We start from the raw sequence: 26,689 nt of genomic DNA on the forward strand, positions 1-26,689 counted from the left end.
ACTTGGTGGCACTGCGAGGGCTGAGGCAGGAGGGAAGTTCCTTCCCATCAGGATGCTCGGGTGTCAGTCCATGTGTCACCCCCACCCCCATCTCCCCACTCTTTTTTAATATTTTATTTAATTTACGTGTGCTGGTGTCAGGGTGTCAGATCTTGGAGTTACAAACCGTTATGAGCTGCCGTGTGGGTGCTGGGAATTGAACCCTGGTCCTTTGGAAGAGCAGGCAGTGCTCTTAACCACTGAGCCATCTCTCCAGGCGCCATCTCCCCACTCTTATCCCCCCCAACCCCGCCAGGATCTGGGAGCTGGAGGGTTATAGCAGTTAACCCAGATAAGATGGCCTGTAAGAAAGCTGTACTTCAGGAGTCCTGAGGGACGGAGTGCAGAGGGGGGCAGAGCTGCCTCCTGGGTGGCAGTGGGGGACGCAGGAGCTGGGTGTGGGTGGAGGGCGGCAGGAGGGGTCTTAGAGGTGGCTGGGGTGTGGGATGCGGTATTACAAACAGACCAGCCAGTCCCTCCCTCATCCCAGGCTTCGTTCATGTGTGCAGTCTGCAAACACTGCACCCTCCTACTGCGAGTGCGGTACCGGGCAGGGGAACCATATGCTGGGGGCGAAGGCTGATCCATCTGGGCTCCTGTGTCCTGGGTCAGGGAACCTCAGAGCTAGATGTTGACAGGTTTGTGGGGAGCTGCAGTGGACTGGGGGACCTGGAAGTCCCAGCAGTTGGGGAAGTGACAGCTCACTTTGCCCTGAGGTGTGTGTGTGAGAGTGTGGGTGCATGAGTGTGTGTGAGTGTTGCATGTATGTGCAAGTGTGTATCTGAGTGTGTGTATGTGCATGTGTGTTACATGCAAGTGTGTATGTGAGAGAGAGAGAGAGAGACAGAGAGAGAGAGAGAGAGAGAGAGAGAGAGAGAGAGAGAGAGAGAGAGAGAGAGAGTGTGTGTGTGTGTGTGTGTGTGTGTGTGTGGAGTGGAGCTGTGAGAAACCTGCCACAGGAGCCTTATTGCTGCTGCTGCTCTGAGACATGAGAGGGGCAGCAGGGCCATGAGAGCTGTGATAAAATGATGGGGTTGGGTGTGGGACATCAGAGTGGCCATATCCTCTTGTCAATTGAGCCGTGGCAGCTAGCAGAGCATGGGTGTCACACTCACACTGGCCGCCATGTACGCATCCGCCAGCCTCCACTCCACACCTCTGTCCTCATCTCTACAGTGCACATGTGTTTTCCTCACACAAGGTTGTTTTTATTTTCTTTATCAAACGCAGGCAAGCAGGGAAGGCAAGCCACTTGCCTGGGGTCACACAGCAAAGACCCAGAGAGGACAGTGGTAGCCCTGTGAGCCACGCCGGGCACTCAGCTCTGAGGAGCTCTTGAGTCAGGACCAGGTCTGCCCAGAACTGTTAACCAGATGCTGGGGTGAGGTGGCTGTGCCTCTCTTTCGCTTGTTCCTGGTTTGACTGAACCTATGTATTTATCACCTGGGGTAGTGCTGTGATCCTCCCACATCATAGAGAGAAAACCAGGGTATGGGGCAGGGAAGAGGTACCCCCCCCCACCCCCTCAGTGGGAGCAAACTGCCCTTCCCTGAACCTCACTCATCAGCATCAGTCCCAGCAACAGAAAGACTCACCAGAGGCCAGCAACGCCTCACTCTGGAGTGGTCACCCGTGATCCCTTTTTCTCTATAAGCCTCCAGCCTCAGGTGCTGTGTTACAGCCAAGCAGGCAGGCAGATCTGCCAGGAAGGCTAGTGAGAACGGAGGCCTGAGAGAGGAGGTTGCTGGTTCGCGCCCCTGCAGTGAGCGGCGCTCCAGCCATCTGTGCTCCAAGCCTGTGCTCCTAGCCAGTGGGCTACACACCCAGGATCACCCCAACTGTCTTCATCAAGTTCCTTCTAACCCCTTTTCACCCTCACTGGAACCCTAAGATCTTGGGGTGCTACCTGGGGATGCTCAGCCAAGTGTGGCAAACTCACAGCTCAGCAACCTCGGGGGCCGGGGAACCTCATCCAGTCCTTTCTGTGGCTCGCTGTTCACCGATCCAAACCCCTGAAATCCAGTTGTGGGTGGGAAGGAGGGTGGCGAGCAGCTCGCTGCAGGGCAGGTGATGCTCTGGGTGCCAGGCAAGCAGGCTGCATTTCAAGCCCTCGTGTCCGTGCTGAACCCTGTCTCCTCAGCAAGGAGCCAGCGACTACACACCAGTCTTCCCATAGCAAGGCCACACCCAGCACTCCACAGTGTGAGAGATGCTGCTTCCCACTGGAGCCTGCTGGCCCACACCGCTATTTCTAGAAAGCCCTCCTTTCTGGGTGGCCCCCTCCCCCACCCAAGTTAATTAACAGCGTGTCTCTGAAGTGATGGCTGGAGAAGGTGAATAAATGAATGCAAGGAGGTGGCCACGTGGAAGTGTCCATGTGGAAGTGACCACGTGGAAGTGACCACGTGCTCAGCGTGGTTATAAATAACCCGGGTGGACTTGAAGGTGGAGGCCAAGATGCTACCGTTTCCCTCTTATCAGAATTCTTTCCCTGTTGCTATGGAAACTGGCCTAGGGATGCTGGGAGTTCTGTGAGTCGGTCCAGGCCTCCTTCCTTCCTGTTTACATGGTGGGCGAGGGGAGTGTCTGTCGAGGGTAATGGCTGAGCCAGGTGTAGCCCAGCTATCCCGGGCTCAGCAGCTGGTTGGTAAACTGAGTCATGGCCCAGGATGCTCAGCGATTTGGGGGAGGCTTCTTGGAGGAGCAGGCATCTAGACAGCACATACTGATCTTGGACCAGGAGTGAACCGGCTGGCAGGGTACCCCAGGCAGAAGGAATAGCCTGGTGGGGGTGTGATGCGGGAAGGGCGTGAACCCTGTAGCATATCTCAGGATGGAGGCTTGTTCAGTTTCTGTGTCTGGGCCACAGGCACCTGCTGCAAGGAACCTGAGGCACCTCATGGATTTTTCCATAGGGCCCTGGACAGCTGTGCATGTGTGGCCTGCCTCTGAGATGCTGTCTAGGCTCTCAGGAGGTGTTTAGCCGTGATGTAGTGGGCTTAGGCTAAAGTGCGGCAATCTCTTCAGACCCAGCCCCTGCCCCCACCTCTGCGAGTGCTGGCCATGTGCCAGGCCAAACCATCTGGGTTCGCTGGATCCCTTTGAAGTGAGTGGGCTTCACCTTACTACATTTGCCTTATTGGGGCTCATGTAGCTCAGGCTGTCCACAAACTCCCATGTAGCCAAGGATGGCTCTTAAGTCCTGATTCTCCTGCCTCCACCTCCTGAGTGCTGTGATCCCAGGCCCTCCCTCTGTGGCTGGTTTATGTGGTGCTGGCTTCCAGCATACTGGCAAGGACCGGAAAGGACCAGCAAGGACTGGCCGGGACTGGCAAGGACCCTCCTGGGGGGTCACACATTGAGCCCTTCACAGACTCTTGAATGAACAGCCATTAGGCATGTGTTGTTTGCTGGCCTCAGAGGTGACCCCACGCTGCGAGTCAGGTCTAGGGCCACAAAGCTCCATCCCGAGGGAAGGAGACTGGCCTTTTTCCAGCTTCACGCACCTTCCACGTGTGGACCTAGTGACTCATCTCCAGGCTGTTAGCTGGACGGGCGTGGAGGTGGGGGGCAGGCGAACAGTGGGACCTGTCGGCAGCTCCTGGCTTCACTGCGAGCCCTGGGGACTCCCGAGTCACAGAGGTGTGGTCATAGTCATAAAAAGGACTTGGCAGCAGAGTTGGTCCTTTTCTGGGGGTGGGGGGTGGGGAGTGGGCTTGGTATGATGTGTGACTTCTGGCTTCTACCCAGAATGCCCTGAAATCATGTCCCAAAAGCCCCATTCAGTGAGGAGAGCGTGGTCCTGAACTCTCCTCACGTCAGTGCCGCACCGCGCCGGGACTCACTCATGCAGTTGTTCGAGAGTTAAATGAGGTGAGAGGTGTGTGCAGCTCCTGGCTGGTGAACACCTTTGAGTAATGGTCTTATCAGCAGCATAATAGTCCACTTCCTTCGCCTGGAGCCGAGGCCCGGGAAGGAATGTGGAGAGACTGAGATAAGAGAGAGCTGGGCAGAGTGGGAAGTAGCCTGGAGGCCGAGGGCCGTCTAAGAGGAAGGGGCCTGACCGCACGCAGCGTGTGAGCCTCCCAGAGTCAAGGCTAAACCTGGCCTCACTTCCTGGCCATTTCCCATCTCAGTACTCACAGCAGCACTCCTGTTCATCTACCCAAACCCCTCGCAGGTAGCCCATCTCCTCAGGGGACTTTTCCTCCTTTCCACATCTGTTTCTGTCCCGGGGCTCCTGGGTCCCAGGCACACGTCCTTCCCTCTTGCCTCTCTCTTCCCCTACACCAAGAAACCTTGACAAAGGTGTATGCTTGAGCCAGATTTGGGGAGAAGGTGGCCTGTGGGGACCCTTCTCTTTTAATACTTCAGATTTAGAGAGGCAAGCTGAGCTGCACAGGAACCCACCACAGCTCCGTTCCCTGTCAGCTCGGATGTGTGAGGAATAACTGTTTGCTGAATGAATGAATGAGTGAGCGAATGACAAATCCTTCCCTTCCTGAGACCCATGTGCTTTCTGTCCCACCTCACACTGAGGCTGACATCCTCACTTCCTTCCAGGTCCCCCCCAGCCCCCACCCCACCCCACCCCCCGTTTTGCAGATTCCTTATATAAGGAAGATACAGTTAGCTTTCAGAATGCCTCGCGGTGTCCCCAGAGTTTCCTGGAGAGAATAGCATTTGCAGAACCAGCCCTCTGGGGGGGACGCCTGTGCTGCCCCAGATTCAGGAGTGACGCTTTTTATAGCCCTGCTCCCAGAGCCACGTGGTGATACTGGAAGTCAGCGCCAGCAGCAGGCATCTGGCTCCCCGCGCTCTTCTGCGCCTGGGCTCCTGCCTCTCCATCGGAGACTCACTGCCGAGATTCACCGCGTTTCCTGTTTCCTCCGCCGAGCTGGCGGCTCCACCGCTTACCGCTGTGTGACGCTGGGCTGGTCACATCACCTTTTCCCTGTCTCATGCTGTCCATCTGTAAAATGTGATGGAGCTTATTGTACCTGTTGGCAGTAGCAGATGAGGTGTGACAGGGGTGCAGTTTAGTGACAGAGAGTCCACATGGTGCTGCGCGGTGATGTAATTTGATGATGTAATGGCAACACTGTGACGTCACACAGTAGTGCCTGCCCATGACGTGATGTATGGTGTGGGACAGGGTGCTCTGGTGTCCGGCCAGAGCCTGTCCTCAGGGGACAGTGATGATGGTGGCAGAGTGCTCTGGGCCGGGTGTCTGTATATAGGGACAGGTGGGGACTCCTGTGCTGCTGGCTAACTCCCAGGTGAAGCTTAGAGGAGGCCGGGCCATAGACTTGAGTGGGGGACAGACCTGGGGACACACAGATGTCCATTGAGGTTTGCCCCAGCATGGCCCCAGGCTGGTCTTCCTGTGGACAGGGGACCTGGGTTTTGAGTTCTTTGCTGACCAGCCATTGGGGTGAGCCCTGTGCATGTGTAGCTCTGATGCGGACAGCATAGCTGGGCTCAGGCAAAAGGTCAAGTGCGCCCCCTAGAAGCAGGGACGAGAAGGGGTCAACCAACTGCATCCTTGATAGACATGCACTTGGTTTCATTTGTGAAATAAATCAGAGGTTTAGTTACTTGCTTAGCAGCACACAGCTAATTAAAGCCGTTATAGATTGTGGCTTGATTTAGCTAATCCAGTGCAGGGCAGAGGGGCAGGGGACAGCCAGTGAGGCCATGACGTAGGGCCAGGAGGCAACAGAACTCTCAGTGCTCAAGATAAATAATGTTTTGAGTACATTAAAAAAAAAATATCAAAGCAAAATTGCATGAAGAATAGAGGATCAGAGCCGGGTGCAGTGACACACACCTGTAATCCCAGCACTCGGGAGGCAGAGGCAGGTGGATCTCTGTGAGTTCCAGGCCAGCCTGGTCTACAAGGTGAGTCCAGGACAGCCAAGGCTACAGAGAGAAACCCTTCTCAAAAAACAGAGGGGGCGGGGGAGACAGACAGAGACAGAGCGAGACAGAGGGAGAGAGAGACAGACAACGGCAGAGAGAGACAGAGAAAGAGAGAGGAGAGAGAGACAGACAGAGAAAGAGACAGAGGGAGAGAGAGACAGACAACGACAGAGAGAGACACACAGAGAAAGAGAGACAGAGATAGAGAAAAAGAAAGAGGGGGAGAGAGAGACAGAGACAGAGAATCAGTACTGGAAAGGCAGTGTTGGGGTGGTGGAACCAGACACCATCCAGCCCGGCCCATCCAGCTGAGCATCTGGCTTCTTGTTCCTATTTGGCCATTTCGTGGTGAACACGTTTGTAGCATCATCTGCGTAGTCTTCGCTCCCAGGCGGATCCTCAAGGTGTGACAGTCATGCACACCTCGCCTCTAATTCCAAGCATTTTCAAGTCATATAAAAATGTTGCCAGGTGGCTGGAGAGATGGCTCAGAGGTTAAGAGCACTGGCTGTTCTTCCAAGGGTCCTGAGTTCAATTCCCAGCAACCACATGGTGGCTCAGAACCACCTATAATGAGATCTGATGCTTCCTTCTGGCCTGCAGTTGTTACATGCAGGAGAATATTATATAATAAATAAATAAATAAATAAATCTTTAAAAAAATGTTGCCAGGGACACAGAAGAGCTGTCCACTTCATAAGACCCATCTGTCCGAGATGATCTCAAAGCAGCTGTCACACGGCAGCTCCCGCCTAGTCCCACCTTTAGCATGTCTGTCTGTCCTCACAGGGCAGCCTTTGATCTGGGGTGTTTAGCTTCCTCTAAGAAATATTACATGTGCTGTACCCCTCCTGAAGCCTCTCTCACAGCCACCCTTCACCCACCAAAGGCTGGAATAGTCTCCACCTCTGTGGCCAGATGGCCTGTCACACCTTGGTCCCCTTCTGTCCCTTGCATGTCCCTGGTTACCTAGGGAGGTCTGTGAAGTGGCCTGAGGCAAGACTTTGCCCTGAATTCCTTGTAGAGGCCAGAGGCCCTGACTGTGACCGCTGGTGGAGCAGCCTTTGGGGGCCAGGAAGGAGGCAGGTACAAGTGGAGGTGGCACTCCCCTGTTGTGGTTCTTCATCTGTATGCAGGGGTGCAGGCTGGGGTGACGTCTCACCTGCTGGGTACACAGTCCAACCTCACGAGGCCTCTCTCCACTGTGAGCCATCCCCTCTTTACCCCCACAGTTCCCCGCTGACCAGATCCTGGCCCAGCGGCCCAGCTTCCTGTCTCCAGGAGACCCTAGTCAGGAAGTTGGCCCTGGCTCCTGTCCTCTAGGTTTGACAGGGGATGAGTACCTGCCTGTATCCTGTGGCCTGCCAACGTGCAGGGTTCCGGCTGGAGCCCTGGTCTCTTCCCTGTGGGCCTCTCCACCTGAACATCCGGTATGGCTGCTGCATGCATGTCCGGATCCACGTTGGAGATCTGTCCTCACTGTGCTGATCTACAGGACCAGCCCTGATGCGCTGTGGGAGGGGCCCTGGGATCCCTGGGGGCCTCTGGGAGGCAGCCCACCACCCAGAACCCTGCACTGACTCACGTGTCCGGGCCTCAGTCTCCCTTTTTGGCAAATGTGACCCTTCAAGCATTCTCCAGGCTCAGGAGGTATGGCGTCAGTCAGTAGCCATGGGACATCCCTGTGACCCTCCATAGCGCGTGGCCACATGCCTTGGCTGGAGGAGGCGTTTACTCTCACTATTAAATGAATGAGAGCTGACGGACCACAGGACCAGGAGGCAGAGGAAGATGAGGAGGCAAAAGCCTGCATGCACTGGCAGAGGGGCCTTCAAGATAAACTCACCTTGGCAAGTCTGGTGTCTAGAGAGCAAATATTTATTCAGGGCTGAGGCAAGAGGGGTGGTACAGAGCTGGCACCAGGCAGTTGGGCTGCTGTGTATCTCAACCTTGGATTTGGCCTGGCATTTGAACAGTCAATATTTTTGAGCCCTCACAGTGGGCAAGGTGCAGGGTCAGAGCTGTACGCAGCAGTGGAGAGAGAGGGTGGCAACCCAGGCCGACCTTGATAGCCTTCTCCCAAGTGTGACCTCAGACGAGTGAGTCCTCACCTGTGGAAGGGACAGAGAGGGGTGTGGGTCCCACTCCACTGATGCCCCTCCCTGCCCAGTGCTCACCCTCTTCCATTTTATCACCCCACACCCCATAAGCTCCAGCCCTTAAGGGTTAAACCCAGTGAGCTCATGTGATCTCCTGAATCATCCCCATCGCTCCTTGTGCCCAGCCTAGGGAAGGGGCAGATGCCGTGCCCCCAAGTTGCCATGGTAACCCTGCCTGTACCAAAAAATGCAGGCACCTCAGCCCCAGACCCACCCCTATGGGGAGCTCAGGGCGGGTTACCTGCATCCTCTGTCCTCCTGGAGAGGCAGCAGGGTGGGGGTGGGGTGGGGGCGGCTGAGAGGATAAGAGGGAGGAGCTGATGGAGGAGGCTTAGCCTGGAGCTCTGCAAATGCAGGGAGAGGAAGCAGAAGACGGAAGCTGCCGCCAGGAGAGGGAGACAGACTGACACCCAGCCACAGGTCCTCAGACTCCACCTGAGGCCCCAGAGGCACAGGCCAGATCCGGAGTCCCTCCGCCTCCCCCGGGGGCAGCCGCGCCTCCCACGCACATGCCCCCACACGCGCACACACCCGCGCGCCCGGGCAGCCGCATTTCTGCACAGCGCTGCCTGGGGTGGGTAGGCAGTCTAGCACATGAAGTCCCCGAGGGACATCGAGCGAGTTGAGACTTGGGGGGGGGGAGAAAAAAAACCAAAACAAAACTGGGGCTGACGCCAGCTCCCTGGGCGGCCACCTCCTGAGGCCCCTCCTGCATTCCTGGGCTGTGCGCCCCTCGCCAAGACGGGTCTGATGTCATTCTGGGCCGCCGGGCCAGGGGACCCGGGCTGGGTGGCTGCCTCTCCGGAAGTGAGTGCGCTGCCTGCCGGCCAGCAGGTTCAACTTGGGGTTTAAAGCCTCCAGCCAGAGGACTGGAGATCTGCCTAGCTCAGGTGAGAAGAGCCTGGAGGGGACAGCGGGACTGAGGTGGGTGGCGGCTTCCAGGTGTGCACGGGAGGTCCACCTGCGAGGAGGGAAGTGAGTTTGGAGTGCCAGCCACCTCCCCCAGCTCCTCACAGCCTCCTGCTCCTTGAATTCAGCAAGGGTCAGTCCCGGGGACTAGAACTGGACGTCCTGCTTGGTTGACTCGATGTTCCTGCTGGTGGTCACCTGCTGACCCGGTCGCTGTCCCTGTTTTGTGACCCGCGGATGCCTGTTGGGCGATGTTTACTTTACTTGGGCTGATGTGCTCTACTGAGTCTTTCGTCGGAGCCCAGAACTTCTTCCCAAAAAGGACCGGGACCCCAGCAGCTCTGGCCCCCTAACTGCCTCCGCCTGCCCCCTCTTCCAGGCTGACCTCATGGATTACCTGGGCGACAAGCTTTCGGTGGCCCAGACACATATGACTCAGTGGGTGGGCACGGTGAGGAGGTCCTTCCAAGAGGCCCTGCACCTGGTGACAGCCACGGTGGGCTCCGAGCGGAGCGGGGAGCCTGCCGGTCGCACCCCTTTCAAGCGAGCCTCCTCCTTCAGACACCTGGCCTCTCGGAGCCGAGAGTCCTTCCGCCGTTTCTCCGCCCGCAGCCAGCAGAGGTTCTCATCCCTGAGGAAGAGACAGCCAGACTCGGAGGCCCCTGATCTTGTAAGCTTGCGGGGGGGGGGGGGGGGGCGGGTGTCGATGTGTGTGCTTTAAAACAGCAGGGAAACCCTGGGAAGGTAGGTCCTTTCCCTCAGACTTCTGGGAGGGGGCTGTTTCCCTGCTGCCAACACCAGGGAGGGACTATTTCCTTGGCGATGAGAGTGGCCCGGGACCCTGGAGGGGAAGTAGGAGGCTGGGCTGGCCACCCTGGAGGTGCAGCAGCTCCCCCCGCCCTTCCTTGAAGCTGGTGGGGAATATAGCTCAGAGGCTCCCCGTCTGTGATCAGGGCTGCTTGGGGACAGTGCAGCCCCCACCACACATGCTCACATCTCTATTTTTAGGGAAGTTTACTTGACACCTGCTCCATCTCCTCCAGCCCTCCCAGGGTGACCAAGCGGCCTTGTCACATGCCTGCCGAGTTAAGGTTGTTGTCTGTTTGCCATTGATTAAAAGTGAGACCCTGAGAGATCTCTAAGGGGAGGAGCCTTAGGGGACCCAGGGGCAGGTGGTTTGTGTGAGCAGCCAGGCCATGGCGGAGTGGAGAGCTTGCTCAGGCCCAGATACTTGCCTCTGTGCCACATCTCTTAAGGGCTTGGAGACTGGCTTGGATAGCCAGTGAGGAGAAGTGGCTGGAGATGGAAGGGCCGCTGCGTGGGCGCTTGCCGCGAGGTGCGGGAAGCCTGGCTGGAGGCAGGAAGATGAGTTCCCTGCCCCCCTCTTGGCACATGGTTCCTCGGACCTTTGATAACTTCAGGAACACTAACTGAGCTTAGCTGGAGTGTCCAGCGTCTTCAGACAGCAGGCCTCTGCCCCAGGCTGAGTTGGCCCAGTTCTCACGGGCGTATGAGGGCCAGGCACAGGGTCAGCCACCTCTATTTGTCAGTCACCAGAGCCAGCGGTCATTATGTGTGACCAGTGCTCGGCGGCTAAACTCTGAGCAGACCGCTCTGCACAGGGAGGGCCCCCAAGAGCTCACGGCTGCCCACTGAGCTGCACTCCAGGCTGAGCCCTCTGCTGGCCTGGGTCACAGAGGAAGTGGCAAGAGCTCACCCAGGCCAGAAGCCACGCCATGAGGCTGTCAGGGGCACCTCCTTGTGTGGGGGTGTGGGGGGTAGAAAGGGTCTACGCTCCTTTAGGGCTTGAGTTCACAAGGCAGAGCCCCACCCATTCTCTGAAGGGTGGGTCTTGGCTGAGGGAGGACTGGAGATCACCTTGTGTATGTTTCTCTCAGCGTCCTTCTGCCCCTGTCCATTCCTCTGTGCCCCGCTCCCCGGGCCCCTCTCCAGGATGCTGGCTCTGCTCACTGCCCTCTGCCCCAGCCCTTCAGGTGCTGTGTGACTTTAGTCGCTGCCCCAGGTCTTTGTGCACGTGGAACATGCTCATACAGTGACAGGCCAGCCTCCAAGCCAGTGAATTAGTGAATTAGTGAACACAGAGTGTTCAGGTTGCTTGCTGTCACGTGGGGCACCTGCATTAGTGAGTTAGTGTGGCCTCTAGGCCTGCCCACTAACGCTTGGCCTCCGCTGTGTGGTGGGCAAGGCTGGCGTAGGCTCACCCCATCCTTAAGTCTTAATTTCCTCCTCTGTCCACTGAGGGGACCATGGGCTTGTTCCGAGATGCCATCAGCACCCTGCTGGCACACAGTTTGTAAGCACTTGTAAATCTGATGGGTGCCCAGATGTCCTACTGTGTGGTATGGGAGTTCATGTTTTTGTTTTCTGTTTTTGTTTTTGTTTTGTTTTTTTGGTTTTTCAAGACAGGGTTTCTCTGTAGCCTTGGCTGTCCTGGACTTGCTTTGTAGACCAGGCTGGCTTCGAACTCACAGTGATCCGCCTGCCTCTGCCTCCCCAGTGCTGGGATTACAGGCATGCGCCACCACCGCCCGGCTTATGTGTTCATGCTTTGCTGTGGATCCTAGCCGGCCTCTTCTCAGACGTGTTTGCCCTGTGCTCTCTGTGTGCCTTCATTTGCCCTCTGAGAAATGGCGTGGTGGGTGGACAAGGAGCACTGGTGCCGTGGGTGGGCGTGACACCTGAGCTTTGTATGGCTCACTTGTGTGACAACCAAGCCCTCTCCCTCAAACCATGCCTTCTGACACACCCCTTTCACTCTAGACTTGACTTAAATATTTGTCTTATGGGTGGGAGCTTCCTAAAGCAGCAAAGCGTGTAGGCAGGGGGAGGTGGGGCTTCGGGAAGTCATCCTCCCCACCCCCAGCTCCGTCCATCCAGGAAGGGGCCTCGGGCGGGCGGCGTTTACAGGAGGATCTACAGCTGGGACTATCCCACACCAGCCTGGAAGCCACTGGCTGATGGCTGGCCTCTAGCTGCCCCAGATAAAAAAGAAGGAAAAGAAAACAATACTTTGCCCAGTCTCCCAGGAGGAAGGGAAGGGTCACTGTGCAGGGAAAGGAGGCTGGATGGTTAGAGGCCTAGTGAACTGGCGGTGGGAGGGACAGAGTGGGGCCTTGGGGGACACTGAAGTACATGGAAGTGTCAGTCTCTGAAGGGCTGGGCATGAGGAAGAACAAGAAGTGTGTGTGTGTGTGTGTGTGTGCACGTGTGTGTGTGTCATATCAACCCTTACTGTCTTATCGTTCCTGTCTGTGAACTGGGGTCCTCCGTGATTGTGTGGTGGGTGACGGAGCCTGCTTCCTGCTGTACTGTGATTGTGTGGTGGGTGACGGAGCCTGCCTCCTGCTGTACTGTGATTGTGTGGTGGGTGACGGAGCCTGCCTCCTGCTGTACTGTGATTGTGTGGTGGGTGACGGAGCCTGCCTCCTGCTGTACTGTGATTGTGTGGTGGGTGACGGAGCCTGCCTCCTGCTGTACTGTGATTGTGTGGTGGGTGACGGAGCCTGCCTCCTGCTGTACTGTGATTGTGTGGTGGGTGACGGAGCCTGCCTCCTACTGTACTGTGATTGTGTGGTGGGTGACGGAGCCTGCCTCCTGCTGTACTGTGATTGTGTGGTGGGTGACGGAGCCTGCCTCCTGCTGTACTGTGATTGTGTGGTGGGTGACGGAGCCTGCCTCCTGCTGTACTGTGATTGTGTGGTGGGTGACAGAGCCTCCCTCCTGCTGCACTGTGATTGTGTGGTGGGTGACGGAGTCTGCCTCCTGCTGTACTGTGATTGTGTGGTGGGTGACGGAGTCTGCCTCCTGCTGTACTGTGTTTGTGTGGTGGGTGACGGAGCCTGCCTCCTGCTGTATGTACTGTGATTGTGTGGTGGGTGATGGAGCCTGCATCCTTTCTTAGCGATGAGATTAGGTCCTGGGGCTCTCATGAGTGCCAAGACCTGAGATGCCCAAGTCCCATCCATAAGTTAGCGCAGTGCTTGTGTGCAGTCTGTGTGTAGCCTCGTGTGCGTGGTCATCTCCAGTTGTTGCACACAGTAGGTGCATTGAGACACATCCCTTTTGCATCGGCACATCTCAGCGCAGAGCCAGCCTCTTCCTGAGTGCTTTCTAGGCAAGAGCCCACAGGTCTGGACCCCACTGCCTTTGCCCCAGGCCGCCCTTACCTGTTGTGGTACCCTTTAGTCAAGCACACTTTGTACACTTGCAGGCAGCGTGACCCTGCCTCCATGCCCTTAGCTTAACTGACCTGTGGAGACCTTTATTTCCAAACGAAGCCTCCCATGCAGGCTTCACGTGTGGTAGGATGGTCACACATGTCTCCCTGTGACCACTGTCTCTTCCATCACACCAGGCCCTTCCCTGTCCAGCACAGTCCATCCAGCAGCCCGAGGGCCAGGTCCTCTCTCTGCCTCACCTGGCCCAGGAGGCCGTGACTTATTGCTCTGTGGTCTAGCCCTGCCTCACTCCCACCTCAGTTCTCACGTCTGCCCTGAAGTAAACTGAGGCTCAAGGAGAATGAGTGACTGGGCCCGTGGTTCTCTCCTGGGAGAGGCAGGGTGAGCACGCATCAGGCGGCCGAGAGAACTTATCCTGTCGCTGGATGTCTCCTCCCTGCCACGCCTCGGGGCCAGGAGCCACCAAGTGGTCTCTGTCTCTCAGGGATGCCAGAAACGGGCAGAGGAGGCAAACAAGCCAGGGAAGAATGACCTTGCTTGTTGTTCTGGCTCCAAAGGAAGTGCAAAGGGCAGCAGGAGTGGCTGGGGGAGGGGGGGAGGGGCAGCAGGAGTGGCTGGGGGAGGGGGTGGGGGCAGCAGGAGTGGCTGGGGGAGGGAGTCTGGGGGGAGGCAGCAGGAGTGGCTGGGGGAGGGGGTCTGGGGGGGCGCAGCAGGAGTGGCTGGGGGAGGGGGTCTCAGGGCGCAGCAGGAGTGGCTGGGGGAGGGGGTCTCAGGGGGCAGCAGGAGTGGCTGGGGGAGGGGGTCTCAGGGGGCAGCAGGAGTGGTTAGTGAAGTCACAAGGTGACGCTAAATCCACCAAGGGAAGCCTGAGACAGGACAGCAGGGCTGAGGCTGGTGTGCAGGAAGGGCCGCAGGAGGCCAGGGCAGCGGTAGTGGAGTGAAGTGGGACAGGTTGTCAGGGCAACAGGGAGATAGATGGGCAGGACCTGGCCGTGCAGGACCTGGCTGCAGCTGTCAATGCAATGTTTGGGTGAACAGAATTGTTTATTTATTGAGCACCTACTGTGTTTCCAGCATGGGAACTATTGAGTGCCTTCTGTGTACCAGGTATAGATACATTGCATCTCTTAAGCACCTACTATGTGGTAGCCCTGCTTTTGCCTTTCTCCTGGACACTGTCCCTTACAGAGAGGTCTCCGTTCAGCAGTGCGGCCCCTCCTCCCTCTCCTGCCACTGCCCACCCAGAGCCCCCTGCCAGGTATCCAGGCTTCCAGCTACACCCCAGGCAGGGCTGGCATGATGTCACTTGTCCGTGGACTGGCGGAACAGACAGTTTCCTCCTGGCTAGACCCCTCCCGGCCTCAGGTCTCTTTTCAACCGTCCTGGCGGCAGAGTGATGTCACTTGGTGGAGAACAATGCTCCCTTTATGGACCTCGAGGGGCCCGAGGCTGGGCCGGCCCCAGAGCAGGTGCCTCTGGAGTTGCATAGAGGGCCCGGCAAAGGACTTGGCTGCTCCCCTGGGAGCTGCTGGGCTCCTGCCGACCTCCCTGCCCCCAGCGTGGGGCGTGTTAGCTTTCCATGTGGAAAATACAGGAACATGTGAAGAAACAAAACAAAGCCCCGGCCGCCTGTGGATGAGGTCCACTTGGCATCTGAGGTGCTTCCTTCCTGGCTTTCTCCCCTTTCCTCTCCCAAACAACCCCCCAGCCTCCTGCCCCTCACCTCAGAGAAATCCGAAGGTTGTCATGACTCTAGCGGGCAGTCTTAGTACCTGGGTGCCATGCTATGGCCCTACTGCGTTTGTCCGTCTGGGCACTTGGGCATTTTCCCACGTTGGACTGGGGGAAGGCCGCAGAGGATGGGTAGCCTGTGTCTGAGCCCCCTCCCGGCCTCTCACTTCCTCCTTTCATCAGCGGCTCCACAGATGAGATGTTTTGTCCAAACAAAGGCCGGTTGCTTCCTCCACAGGAAGCCCAGCATGTCAGGAAGGAAGCCTGGAATGTGCCTTGTTGCCCAGGGACCGCTGCGTTTGGGGAACGTGTAGAAGATGTGAGAATGGCTCATGCTAGCTTAGTCTCAGTGCTGTGCGTCCCGCGGTCCGAAGCGCTACCCGTTCCTGTGGTGTAATCACTCCAGGACCCCTCCAGCCGAGGCAGCTCGACACTGGCTGGGAGGCGTCCTATTCTGTAGTATGTTCACCGTGCACACACCGTGTGTAAAAGGTGACAGGGCGATCGTAGATTTCCAGGCTCACACTTTCAATCCTACTACTAAGGAGGTGGATCAGCAGTTCAGGGCTATCCTTGGCTACGTAGGGGATTCAGGGTTAGCCTGGGCTACATGACGCTCTGCTTCAAAAAGCCAAAACAAAGGCTAGGATTTTTAGCAGTTGGTGTACTCTCTACTGAGTCCCCCGAGTTCAGTCCCCAGCACTGAGCAGTGCGGGTGTGGCTGCACGTGCAGATGTGGTTACACAGGCCTGTCCTCAGGGCTCTCAATGGGCAAAACCTTAGCAACACGGGGAGCTCCGTCAGGAGGAACAGCAAAAGCAACCTGTCACCTTCTCCAGTAATTTGACTCAATTGTAGGTTTCTAATAACTTTTAGCAATGGTGCTGGGTGGCATTACATTACGGTTGGACTGATTTGTCTGAGCCCTCGGTCCCCAGCCGGTGGCAGTTCTGGGAGGCTGCGAAGCCTTTAGGGCATGTGAGCTGGCTGGCAGAGCCGTGTGTCCCTGGGTGTAGGCGACTGCAGGTGATATGAAGGCGGCTGAGCTGTCTGCTTTCTGCCTCCTGGGTGGTGGGAGGTGAGCCACTCTGACCCTCCCGCTGTGATGGTCTGAAACTGTGAGCCATGACAAGCCTCAATCACCGGCTCCTAGGAACCTCCTAGCCGCCTCTGGGGTTGCCAGCCAGCCCCTCCGTGTCAGGGACCTGGGGGCCTGGTTCTGCCTCCTGCCGACGAGGTAGGTAGGTTTCATGGTTTCTTTATGCCTCGGTTTCCTCCTCCTGGAGATGCAGAAGAGGTGACTGACGTAGAGGTCGTGTGTGAGGAGCATATGGCACAGTACCCTACACATAGTAGGGCTTCCAGAAAGGGTTGCCGCTGTCATGGCTGCCACAGCTGTCTCGGTGCAGACAAATGCCTGCCTCTGCGCTTACTGGTGCCAAGGAGGAGATGAGCTTCAGCTCCCTCTCCCCATTCTCCGTCTCGGCGCAGTCAGTCTGTGGAAGTGGCTGCCATGCCACAGGATCCTGGAGCAGCCTTACAGAGAGGCCCACAGGGCAGAGATTGGAGACCCGCTAGTCACCTGACACCAGGGAACTGGCTCTTCCGAGGCTGAGAGGGTGCACCTGAAAGCAGGTGTCCAGGCTGCGGGTGGAATTTTATGTTGGCCAACAGCTGACTTCCAGCCTTGTGACCCTCCCTGCCCCGCCACGGCCCCAGGTTGTCATTCATCAAATGCCCTCCTTGATCCGTAGCTCTGGAGACAGCATGAAGGCCTTAGTGGTCGTTGAGGCTATTTGTTACACGGCACTGGGTAACAGATACATAATTCTCACTTAGACCCTCAGGAATGGTCAAGGGACCTACTCAGGGTCCATCTTAGTGGATGCCTTTCTTATCTCTCGGGGTTCTTGCCTGTGAAGGAGGCTGGGCTCCTGGCCTGCATTCAGGATGCCAGAGGCTTTTGAACAGCCCACCCCTTTTAGGAGCTGGCAGTAGCCTGGTGCTTGGGCCGGGGAGCATCACCTGGATCCACAGCTCGTACGTTCATTGTGTGTGTGGGAGGCTCCGTTAACAACAGTGGGCTCCACACACAGGAGAGAGCCTCAGGGAAGGGCCTTGTCTCCTGGCAAGGCCTCCTGTCACATTGTCCTGCGCTGGAAAGGAAGATCCTGAGGCAGATGTTATAAGGTATTGGAAGTTGTCAAGTCTCGGCTGGGGTGCGGCTCAGTGACTTGAGTCCTTGCCTAGACCTGCCCCAAGCCCTGAGTACGAGCCCCAGCACTGCACAAGCCGGGTGTGGTGTCGCAGGCCTGTAATCCCAGCACGTGGCCTGGGCCGGGTAAAGCTGGAGCAGCAGGAGTTCAAGGTCGTTATTGGCTATAATGAATTATTTGGGGCTAGTCTGGGATATCTGAGACTCTGATCCCCCTCATGCATGCACGCGCGCGCGCGCGCGCGCACACACACACACACACACACACACACACACACACACACACACACCTGGCATTTCCTGCTGTCCATCCTTGGTCGAGAGAAAATGGGACACCACTTCAATTGGGTCCAGCGGCCTGGCTCTCTCTTCACTCGGTTCTCAGTTTGAATTCTGACTTTGTCAGTAACCAACTCTGGGACCTCAGACACGTGTGCCTCCGTTTCCTTGGGATGCATTTACCACAGGTTAGAGGACAGTGGTGCCACTGGCATCCCCCCTAGCATACTGCAGGGGTCCTCCCGCTCCATGTGGGGCCACAGTGACAGGCAGCCAGACACAGGGCGTGTGTTTCTCAGTCCTGTGGTTTTCAGCTGGCCCAACTGCAGCGTTACCCCTGTGGACCGCACCTGAGGCTGGGCTGCTGTGTGCCCTGTTTGTCGAGAGGTGGAGCTGGAGGTTGAGGTCATTCGACAAGTGGGAGGATATCTTAGCTCATGGTATCCCAGCTGACCTAAGCAGGTGGCCATATGCCCTTAGTCACTGTTCTCAAAGCCGTGACAAAATACCTCTCAAGAGCGACTTTAGGAAGGATGCGCTCAGTTTGGCGCACATTTTGAGGGCGCACAGTTTTGAGGGCGCACAGTCCATCATGGTGGCAGGAACATGAGGCAGCTGGTCACACTCCGCTCACAGTCAAGTTCTTGACCGCCTTCTCCCTTCCGTTCACTGTGGAACCGCAGCCCATTAGGGTGGGTCTCCCACCTCAGGTAACCCAGCCTAGAAGCCCCCTCACAGATGCACCCTGAGAAGATGTGTCCCCCTACTCGGTCCTTTCACACTGACAGTCACTGTTGACCGTCACAGGTGGGTAAGAATCTTGTTGACCTTGTTTTATAAATGATTAATTCGAGACCCAGGAGGGGGTGACTCTACAACTGTGGAGTTTGCAGTCCGTACCCTTCACCCCGTCCGTGGTCTGGGTGGATTGAAGGTTCATGTGCCTTGACACACACACAAGGCTCCATGCTGCCCAGGTTTGACACCAGAGCTGCTCACAGTGGGCCTGGGAGATTCTGATTGTGGAAGATGTCCTGCACGTGGCATGCTGACCACGAGTCTGGGTCTCTGCCTACCAGATGCTGGCAGCATATCTACCTAACCTCGGGGTCTTAACCTCTCTGTAGTCCAGGCTAGCTCCCTCGGCTTCCTGAGTCTTGGGATTACAGGTGTGCACCACCATGCCCAACCCCTACCCCCAGTTTTGATAGCCACAGATGTTCCTAGACATCTGGAAGAGAAAAATGACTTCATCTGAGAACCATCACTGTGCACCTGCGGAGTCCCATGTAGGAGCTGGCAGGGCAGGTGTAGCGTGTCTCCCGCTGGGTCCTAGCTGGCCACCTGGCCCCAGTTTTCTGACCCTGAGCAAAGCTGTAGCTCTTGCCTCAGACTTGGGAACACCCTGACTTTTAGCTAGAGAGCCTGATTTCTGGTGTCATTTGGGGTGAGTCTCTCTGGAAAAAGTAGTTCTTTCCCACTACAAACAGAGCCATGGTGTTCAACGCAGAGCGTGTTGCTGTAGTGACCTGCTGGGACAGGGCCCAGAGGGAGCAGGAGATGTAGCCAAAGTCGCATGTCACCCCCATGTCACACAGGAGGTTGACAAGCCCAAGGTGTGACGCGCGCGCACACACACGCACACACGCGCACACACACACACATGGCAATTGCCTTTCACGGTCTGTGAGACCCCACTTTTGGCTGTGGGGCTTTACGTGCAAATATTTGCTTTGTGCCAGAGCCAGTAGCTCCCTGGTAGCCCCCGCCCTCCCATCTCTCACCAGCTCTTCTGCAGGGCCCCAGGGCACATCTGCAATTCCACATCTGCTCAGTTAGTAGTTGGGAGAGCCTGTTCTTCTATTCAAGGTATTTGCCTTTTGCTCTGCAGAGAGAACTGGGTGGATTGGGGGTTGGGTAGGGGGTTGGGGGGTTGGCCATGTTGAGGCAGCTGCTCTCTCCACCCTCAGCTGACATCTCAGCAGGACGAGCCAAGAAGGTTCTGGAACCTTTGGTGCTGGTTTGAAAAGCCGCCCACACGGTGATGAGTAAATGGCTTTATTATCCATAAAGGTTTTAAGCAAGGCCGGGGAGCCAGAGTAAACACTGCCCAGGGCAGAGGCTTGGCCAGGAGCTCTTCCTTGACGGACTTGGGGCCTCTGTCGTCCATTGCAGTACTGCGGGCCTCTGTGCAGCTCCTGCTTGGGCAGCCCTGTAGTCAGCTGTGTGGGGAGCGGATGGCAGCGTGCATTTGCTGCCTCAGGCAGGCACGCAGAGGGAAGTGTTATTCAGTGGAAACCTTGAACCCGCCCCTCCCCAGGCCAGAGTGCTGGCTCTGGACTTCATCTTCCCATCTGTAGCTGGATGCTCTGGGGTGACCCTCAGAACCTCAGTGATCCGGCTCAGATTTCAATCCCTTACCTGCCTTGAGCTAGATCCTGAGCAAGCCTCAGTTTCCCCAGCTGTAATGGGAACCTTGCTTCCGAGTAGTGGAACGTTAGTGCGGCCATCACACACAGTGTGTGTGAATGCCCAGAGCCAGGTGTCATTCCCACAGAGCTCTGTCTAATCTCTACCCCATCCTTCCGCCCCGTCTCCCTCCCCTGCCCCCACCCCCACCCCCACCCCCTGGCTGGTGCTGCTCCCTTCTCTAGACTGCTTGCAGGGCTTCCCTCACAAACACACGCTCCTTGACAACAGCACACAGGCCCCGCGGGCATTTCCAGGCCCAACCTACTTAAAAGTACTGTTTGACCTGCAGAATGGTAACTATCGCAGCGTCAGGGCCAGGAGAAAGGTGAAGAGGGACCCAGGCAGCAGTGTCACAGGGCCAGTGCCACCTCCACCCCCACCCCAGCAAGGACCACTATTTCACTCTGGCCTGCTCCCACCCCCCACCCCTGTCCCTTCCCTGGCACTGCTAACCTGGTCGCCTGACGACCTTCCAGCTAATGAAGAGGGACATCGGGGAGGTTAAACCACAGAGATTCCATACCCGGCTGGGCGGAGTGGTGCCAGATGTGTCCCAGCCCATACCAGAGGTGTTTTCTGTGCTCAGGAGCAGATATGAGCCCTCTGCGGGGGGATGGTGATGGGCAGGGCCTCTTGGACAGAGCCCAGCAGGATGAGTCTCACCTTTTAGTATAACGCGCAGCCCAAGGGTCTTCCATACCTCAGCCAGCTCTTAAAACCTGGCGCCCTTCCACGAAATGTGTCAAGAGGCATCTCGTTGTCAGGGTAGGAGCTGGGACGGAAGCGACGGAGGTTCGAGTCCTGCACCTACCGCTTGCTGTGTCTGAGACCATGGCCTTGACATATACTGTCCTTGGCTACAAAGCGGGCTAAAAAACACAACTGAACTTCAACTGTGGCAGATCTCAGACGTGCCCAGAATGTAACCCAGTGATCAGAGTCCTCATGTATGCTTCGCAGTCTGGGTGGGTCTCAGGACGTGTCTGTGTCGCAGGTCCCACAGGTCAGGATGGTCACCTTAGTACCCCCTTCAAGGAACAGCCCCCTTCAGCTGTCGGGTGTTTGCTGAGCACTTACTGTATACCACGTGGTTTGAGGCCCTGGAGCTCCATCAGGCATGGGGGCTGGTCCCCCACAGATGATGTCGCTGCAGGACACAAACAGCTCATCACTGAACAGATTGGAGCCGAACGAGTGAGCAAACGGGGATGCGGTGGCCTTACTTCTGCTCTGGTCGCAGATGCTTCGGTACCTCCTCCCAGTTCTGTCTAGCAATTCTTTTTTTTTTTTTTTTTGAGACAGGGTTTCTCTGTGTAGCCTTGGATGTCCTGGACTCCCTTTGTAGACCAGGTTGGCCTCGAACTCACAGCGATCCGCCTGCCTCTGCCTCCCGAGTGCTGGGATTAAAGGCGTGCGCCACCACTGCCCGGCCTGTCTAGCAATTCTTTTGCTTGTTATTTTTGAGGTGATCTGCAACTCACTGTGTAGACCAGGCTAGTCTCAAACTTGTGGCTATCCTCCTGTTCCTGCCTCCCAAAGTACCGAGACGGCATGTGCTTGTCACCGTGCCTGGCTTTCTACTGTTCTTGTTAGAAAGCGTTGGACACTCCTGTGATGTCATACAGAAAGCATGGATGAATGAATGAATGAATGAATGAATGAAATCTCAGCTCGTCGGGTGAAGGGTCAGGGCTCAGAGGAGCTGTGCTTTCTTCCTGGGAGTGCAGTCAGAGAGGTTACAGAGCTCAAGAAGATGCTGTGGTCAGCTTGACTGGACTAAGAAAGTTGGGGACTTCCATGAAGCACACCCGTGGGGTGTCTGGGAGGTGCTGATTGAGAAGAGCGCTCTGTCCTGAACATGGGTGGGCTCAAGGAAAGAAGGGGAATGTGAGCTGAACGCTATTCAGAAGAAGCAGGCAGCTCCTCGGTCCAGCCAAGCTGCCGCGGAGCTGCCTTACCCTTCTCTGACGGCCTGTATCCCCTGAACTGTCAGCCAAGATGGCCCTGTCCTCTGTGGAGGTTTCTGGGCACAGCAGTGGGCTAACTGATGCTCTCAGCCTCTTGCAGCCAAGCTGACACTTGACCTCACCACTACCGCTTGGGTTTTTCCTGGGTTCCTCTTTCTGGGCTGATGGGACTTGTTGCTAAAGGAAGGTTCCAGTTTTCTTGGGAAATGATTTGCATTCCAGCCTCCGCTCGCTGGGGGAGCTCATGCGTGCATCCCGTGCAGAGAGCCTACTGTGTGCCAGGGCAGTCGGGAGCTCATGTGTGCACCCTGTACAGAGAGCCTACTGTGTGCCAGGGCGGTGGGGAGCTCATACGTGCAGAGAGCCTACTGTGTGTCAGGGCAGTTGGGAGCTCATGTGTGTACCCTGTACAGAGAGCCTACTGTGTGCCAGGGCGGTGCTGTGACACTGAGAACTTAAACTGGAGCATGACCTTACCCTTATCTTTGAGACAACCGTAAGGGAGGGTCCCCTTAGTGGCCAGTGGCCTTAGGCTGGTCACATTGTATTTTATTTTTATGGTACTGGATGAAGCCCAGGGCTCCAGTATGCTAGGCAGGTGCTTTAAGCTAAGCTATACCCTCAGGGCTCTGTTTTTTGTTTTTTTGTTTTTTTTAATCTTAGCTGATGGGCCTCGAGGCGTGCAAGTGTCACAAGGAACAGGACGACCTCTTAGGCAGCCTCTTCCCTTTTGTGAAGGCCGGGGAGGGCCTCGGGTCACTCTGGAGCCCATCCCAGCAGCGCAGCCCCAGCGTGACTCGGGCAGGGCAGCCCACAACCCTGCTTCCCGCCATGCTCCTTATTCCCTTCCCTCTTCACCCTTTCTCCCTTTCTGACGTCCGAGGATAATTTGCAGTCTGGGTTAAATGAAAACCCCAGCTGCCACCTGCGGATGCACAGCCACGCCTGCGTTAGGCCTGGCGTAGAAATGGCTTTTTAAAGGAAGGGACAAGGGGGCTGGGGAGACGCTCAGCAGTCAAGAGCCTTTGCTGCTCTTGTGGGGGAGTTCAGGTTGAGTTCCTGGCACATACACAGTGGCTCACAGTACACGCACAGGCAAAACGCCCGTGCACGTAAAATAAGTACATCTTTTTAAAAGTGATAGAAAGGAAGGAAAACAAACTCCCAAGAGGAAATGGCCGGTGGGCTGAGGACAGAGCCTGTCCATTTCTTCTTGGGGACAGTATACCTTCCCTATGGGCTGGGCACAGCTAGTAATTTTTTTTCCTTTTCAGGACTGCTTTTCTGTGTAGTTCTGGTTGTCCTGGAACTCACCAGGCTGGCTTTGAACTCAGAGATCCGCCTGCTGCTGCCTCCCGAGTGCTGGGATCACAGGCGTGCGCCACCATGCTGGGTTAGCTCAGTTGGGTTTGACAGGTGTGTGTAGCTACCTCCTAAAGACCTAGAGCATCGTCTTCATCCTTCCTCTGGCGCGCTGTAAATGTCGCTCTTGAGTGAGGAGTGGATGGTTACGTGTTCAGATGCCACCATGTTTGACGTCAGAGCTCTGAGCGTCGTAAGCTGGATGTCAGTGACTCTGTCCACTGATGTTTAAATGAAATAGCCGCACTTCCATGCTGTGGTCACTTAACTGGCTACTGCAGGAGAGCTCTCCACACAGGCCGAGGAAGAGGGATTGGAGCCACAGGGCCATCAGTGAGGAGAAGTCGCAGCTGCTCGGATGTCTGGGCCCTTCCTGAGGAAACCGGTGCGGAGGCACCTGCGGTGCGTACCATGTACGATGTGAGGGCGTGGGCTTGAAGGGTTGGAAGCGAGGGGACCTCCAGGCTGCGGCCCCATCCTTCCCACCTTTCCCACACGAGGGTTGGCCTTAAGGAACATTTCCTAAGTGGAAAGAGGAAATGGGAGGTGGAAACGCTACAACATGCTGCTGCCATTCCTTCATCAGACAGGAGAGTCGAAGGCGTGAAGAGCTGAAGCCAGTGTGAGCGTAGCTGGCCCAGGAGAGCCAAGGCTGGAGACACGCCTAGATATGTCCTAGTCTTCACTGCCCACTGGATGGCCTATAGAATCTACTAGAAAACTTCTACTTAAACACAGAAACGTGACAGGAGACAAAAATAAATGAAAACAACCAGTAGGCTTTAAATCTACCAACAGTGTACTCTCGGAGAAAGAGATATGGAAAAATTATCCTATTTAAAATAACTTCAAAAACATATTGTTTAGGAAGTATTGTTTAGGAATTCACCTAATCAAAGAAGAGAAAGACCCCTACACCGGAAAGGGAAATCAGAGACGGTATTGAGTGATGAAAAGACCCGGCACGCTCCTGGACCAGCAGAAATAAAGTTGTAAACGTGGCCGCACTACCAAAACTGGTGGACAGATTTAATGCAACACCTAACTGAATTCCAGTTTCATACTTCACAGATTTAGAAAAGGAAACAACAACAACACAGAGATGCATGCGGAACCAAGGAAGACCCCAGTGGCCACAGCAACCCTAGGGAGCATGAACATGGATGGAGACGTTACAATATCCACCTCAAATTATACTGTGGAGCTCTGCTGACAAAGGCATAGACAGACAGACAAGAGGGACAGAGCAGAGGACCCAGAAATGAACCGACAAAGCCGCGTCCACCTGATTGGACAAAAGAGGCAAAAACACATACGGGGGCGGGGTGTGTCGGGAGGAGTCCATTCAATAAGTGTTGCAGGGAAAACTGGATACCCACCCGCAGAAGAATGAGATCTGTGTCTTTTTACCTTCAACAAAAGTCAATTCTAAGTGGATAGAAGACATGAACTGAAAACCCAAAGTGCAGAAACTTCTAGAAGAAATCACAAGAACACTCTTAAAGACGTTGGGGTTGGCGAGAACTTTCTGAACAGAACATCAACAGCACAGGGACCAGCCCCAAGTGTCAACAGATGGGACCTCGTGAGAAGAATGTTTCCGTGCAGCAAGGGGGAACTGCCAGAAGGACAGACAGCCCACGGGATGGCCACACTTCAGACAAGGGGCGAACGTCCCGAATCTACACAGAATTTCAGGGCGCCAGTGCCAAGGAAATAAAACTGCCAACCGACAAACGGCTACTGAGTTGAAAAGAAGAAGAGGGCGAGGAGGAAGGCCTATAGGCAGGCAGGCAGGCAGATTGCCAGTAACTACTTTGTTTTAAGTGTTCAAGGAAATACAGACTAAAGCTTCCTTGAGATACCACCTCCCCCCAGTCAGGCATCAAGAAACCCCAGGTTTGGGGTTTAAGTTCACCGGGCGCCCGGCACATGCCTGAGTTGGTGCCCGCCACTTCCAACTTGGTGTCATGTTTTCTCTCTCTGGGGCTGGGCAGCTGACTCTGGGCTGCTCATTCCCAAGGGACATTCGATGAAGTCACCGTCCTGGCCCCTGACTGGCCAGCCATGTGCCAGGCAGGTGAAGAACCCTCCACACCAGTCAGAGCTGATGTCACCTCAGGAACACGGTCAGCATGGGGGTGGGGTGGGCCCTTCCTCCTTGTCGTCCCAAGGGCCAACCTTACTTGTCCCCTGGCCCCCAAGGACTGGGGAGCAGGTCACTCTGCCTCTGTGTTCCTCTTCTTCCTCACTTAAGAGGGTGGTGGTAGACCCTCACGAGGCTGTCCTAAAGATGATGCAAGGTGTCTGGAAAGCTACTTAGTGCCCCCAGAGAACTTTCCCACTACTGCTGCCATGACGATATGGTAGTTGAGGGGAGGGGGAGGGGTTTCTGACTTTCCTTTGCAAAGCAAACATGCATTAGCTCCCACAGGCATCCCACCTTCAGCCGGTGTCACTCCACAAGTCACAGACATGGAGGACCTCAGGGAAGGAAGCTCTACTGTCTCCATCTGCAGTCATTGCTAGTGGCCCAGGGATAGGACCATTGGCAGAGCAGGCACGTGGCTGCTGTTTAGGCTGCCCTGGCTGGTCTGGGACTGGGGCAGGTGGCTGCTGCTGTAAAAGGTGCTGACTTACTTACCTGGCAGGGGAGACACCATAGTCACGAAGGTGGTTTTCCCAGGGTGAGGCTTATCCATTGGACTTTGGATGTGCTGACCCCTGCGATTTCCCCAAGTGCAGGAAACTCGACTGCATAATTTGTGGTAGTGGGAGACTGCATTCGCACTCTCCCCTGGAAAAAAAAAAGGTGCTGACTGGTTTCTTCAGGTGTAGGCTGCAGCCCGAGCTCCCTGGCATGGAGAAACATACTCCGTAAAGACTGATCCAGGATCAAATCCCGCATTGGCAGCTTGATACCCTGGTGGCTGTGGGCAAGTCCCGTCCTTCAGTCCTTCATGTCCTTATCACAAGATACCTCTGCAGACTGTTGGGGACACAGATGGGTGTGAAGGGACATCCTAGAGGGCTCGAGAGTCAGACGTGGACTCTTCCTAGTGTTTCCTCAGGATGTCAGGGCTAGGAAGGGGCCTTAGGCACCCCCTACCCCATGTCTTATTTGAACATCACTGTCACAGTTTCCCTGCTTCATTTTTCTCATCTGGAACCTTCCCGAGTCTTTGCTGGAACCCTTGGTCCATTGGAAGCTGTTCCATCAAAAAAAAAAAAAAAAAAAAAAAAAGAATAAGAGACAGGCCGTTAGGTAACCACTCACTTAAGCCGTGGTGCCCATGCAGGACTTTCAGAGCCGTTCATTGTGCAGCCGGGCACCGGCGGCCTCCAGACTGCCTATGCCTTTCTGCGCTCCCAGACCTTAGCTGAGGACGCTGCTGTAGACCTGTTCACTGACCCGGTGAGTCGGGTGTCCCACGG

At 56.0% G+C, this 26,689-nt stretch overlaps 1 protein-coding gene and 1 long non-coding RNA gene across 7 annotated transcripts in view; one reads left to right on the plus strand and one right to left on the minus strand.

The window, feature by feature from the left end:
* Positions 1 to 26,689, plus strand: part of KIAA1671 — a 141,634-nt gene that overhangs the window by 81,755 nt on the left and 33,190 nt on the right. Inside the window, exons 1-2 of one of the 6 annotated variants that reach the window (XM_084763476.1) lie at positions 8,764 to 9,010; positions 9,409 to 9,699. The exons of 4 other annotated variants lie outside the window; for them this stretch is intronic. In XM_084763476.1, the coding sequence (XP_084619602.1) occupies positions 9,418 to 9,699 (282 nt within the window). In that variant the 5' untranslated portion in view covers positions 8,764 to 9,010; positions 9,409 to 9,417. Of the gene's footprint in view, positions 1 to 8,763; positions 9,700 to 26,689 lie in introns of those variants that run through there. One more of the 6 variants, XM_084763475.1, reaches the window with a different exon arrangement.
* On the minus strand, positions 4,126 to 8,474 carry LOC311587053. The gene is made up of 3 exons (XR_014775744.1): positions 8,362 to 8,474; positions 7,808 to 8,072; positions 4,126 to 5,011 (listed from the first exon to the last, which is right to left on the minus strand). It is a non-coding gene; the product is annotated as an uncharacterized lncRNA (long non-coding RNA).

The sequence above is a fragment of the Acomys minous genome (assembly GCF_964271855.1).
Source record: "Acomys minous genome assembly, chromosome: 16".
Taxonomy (NCBI): Eukaryota; Metazoa; Chordata; class Mammalia; order Rodentia; family Muridae; genus Acomys; species Acomys minous.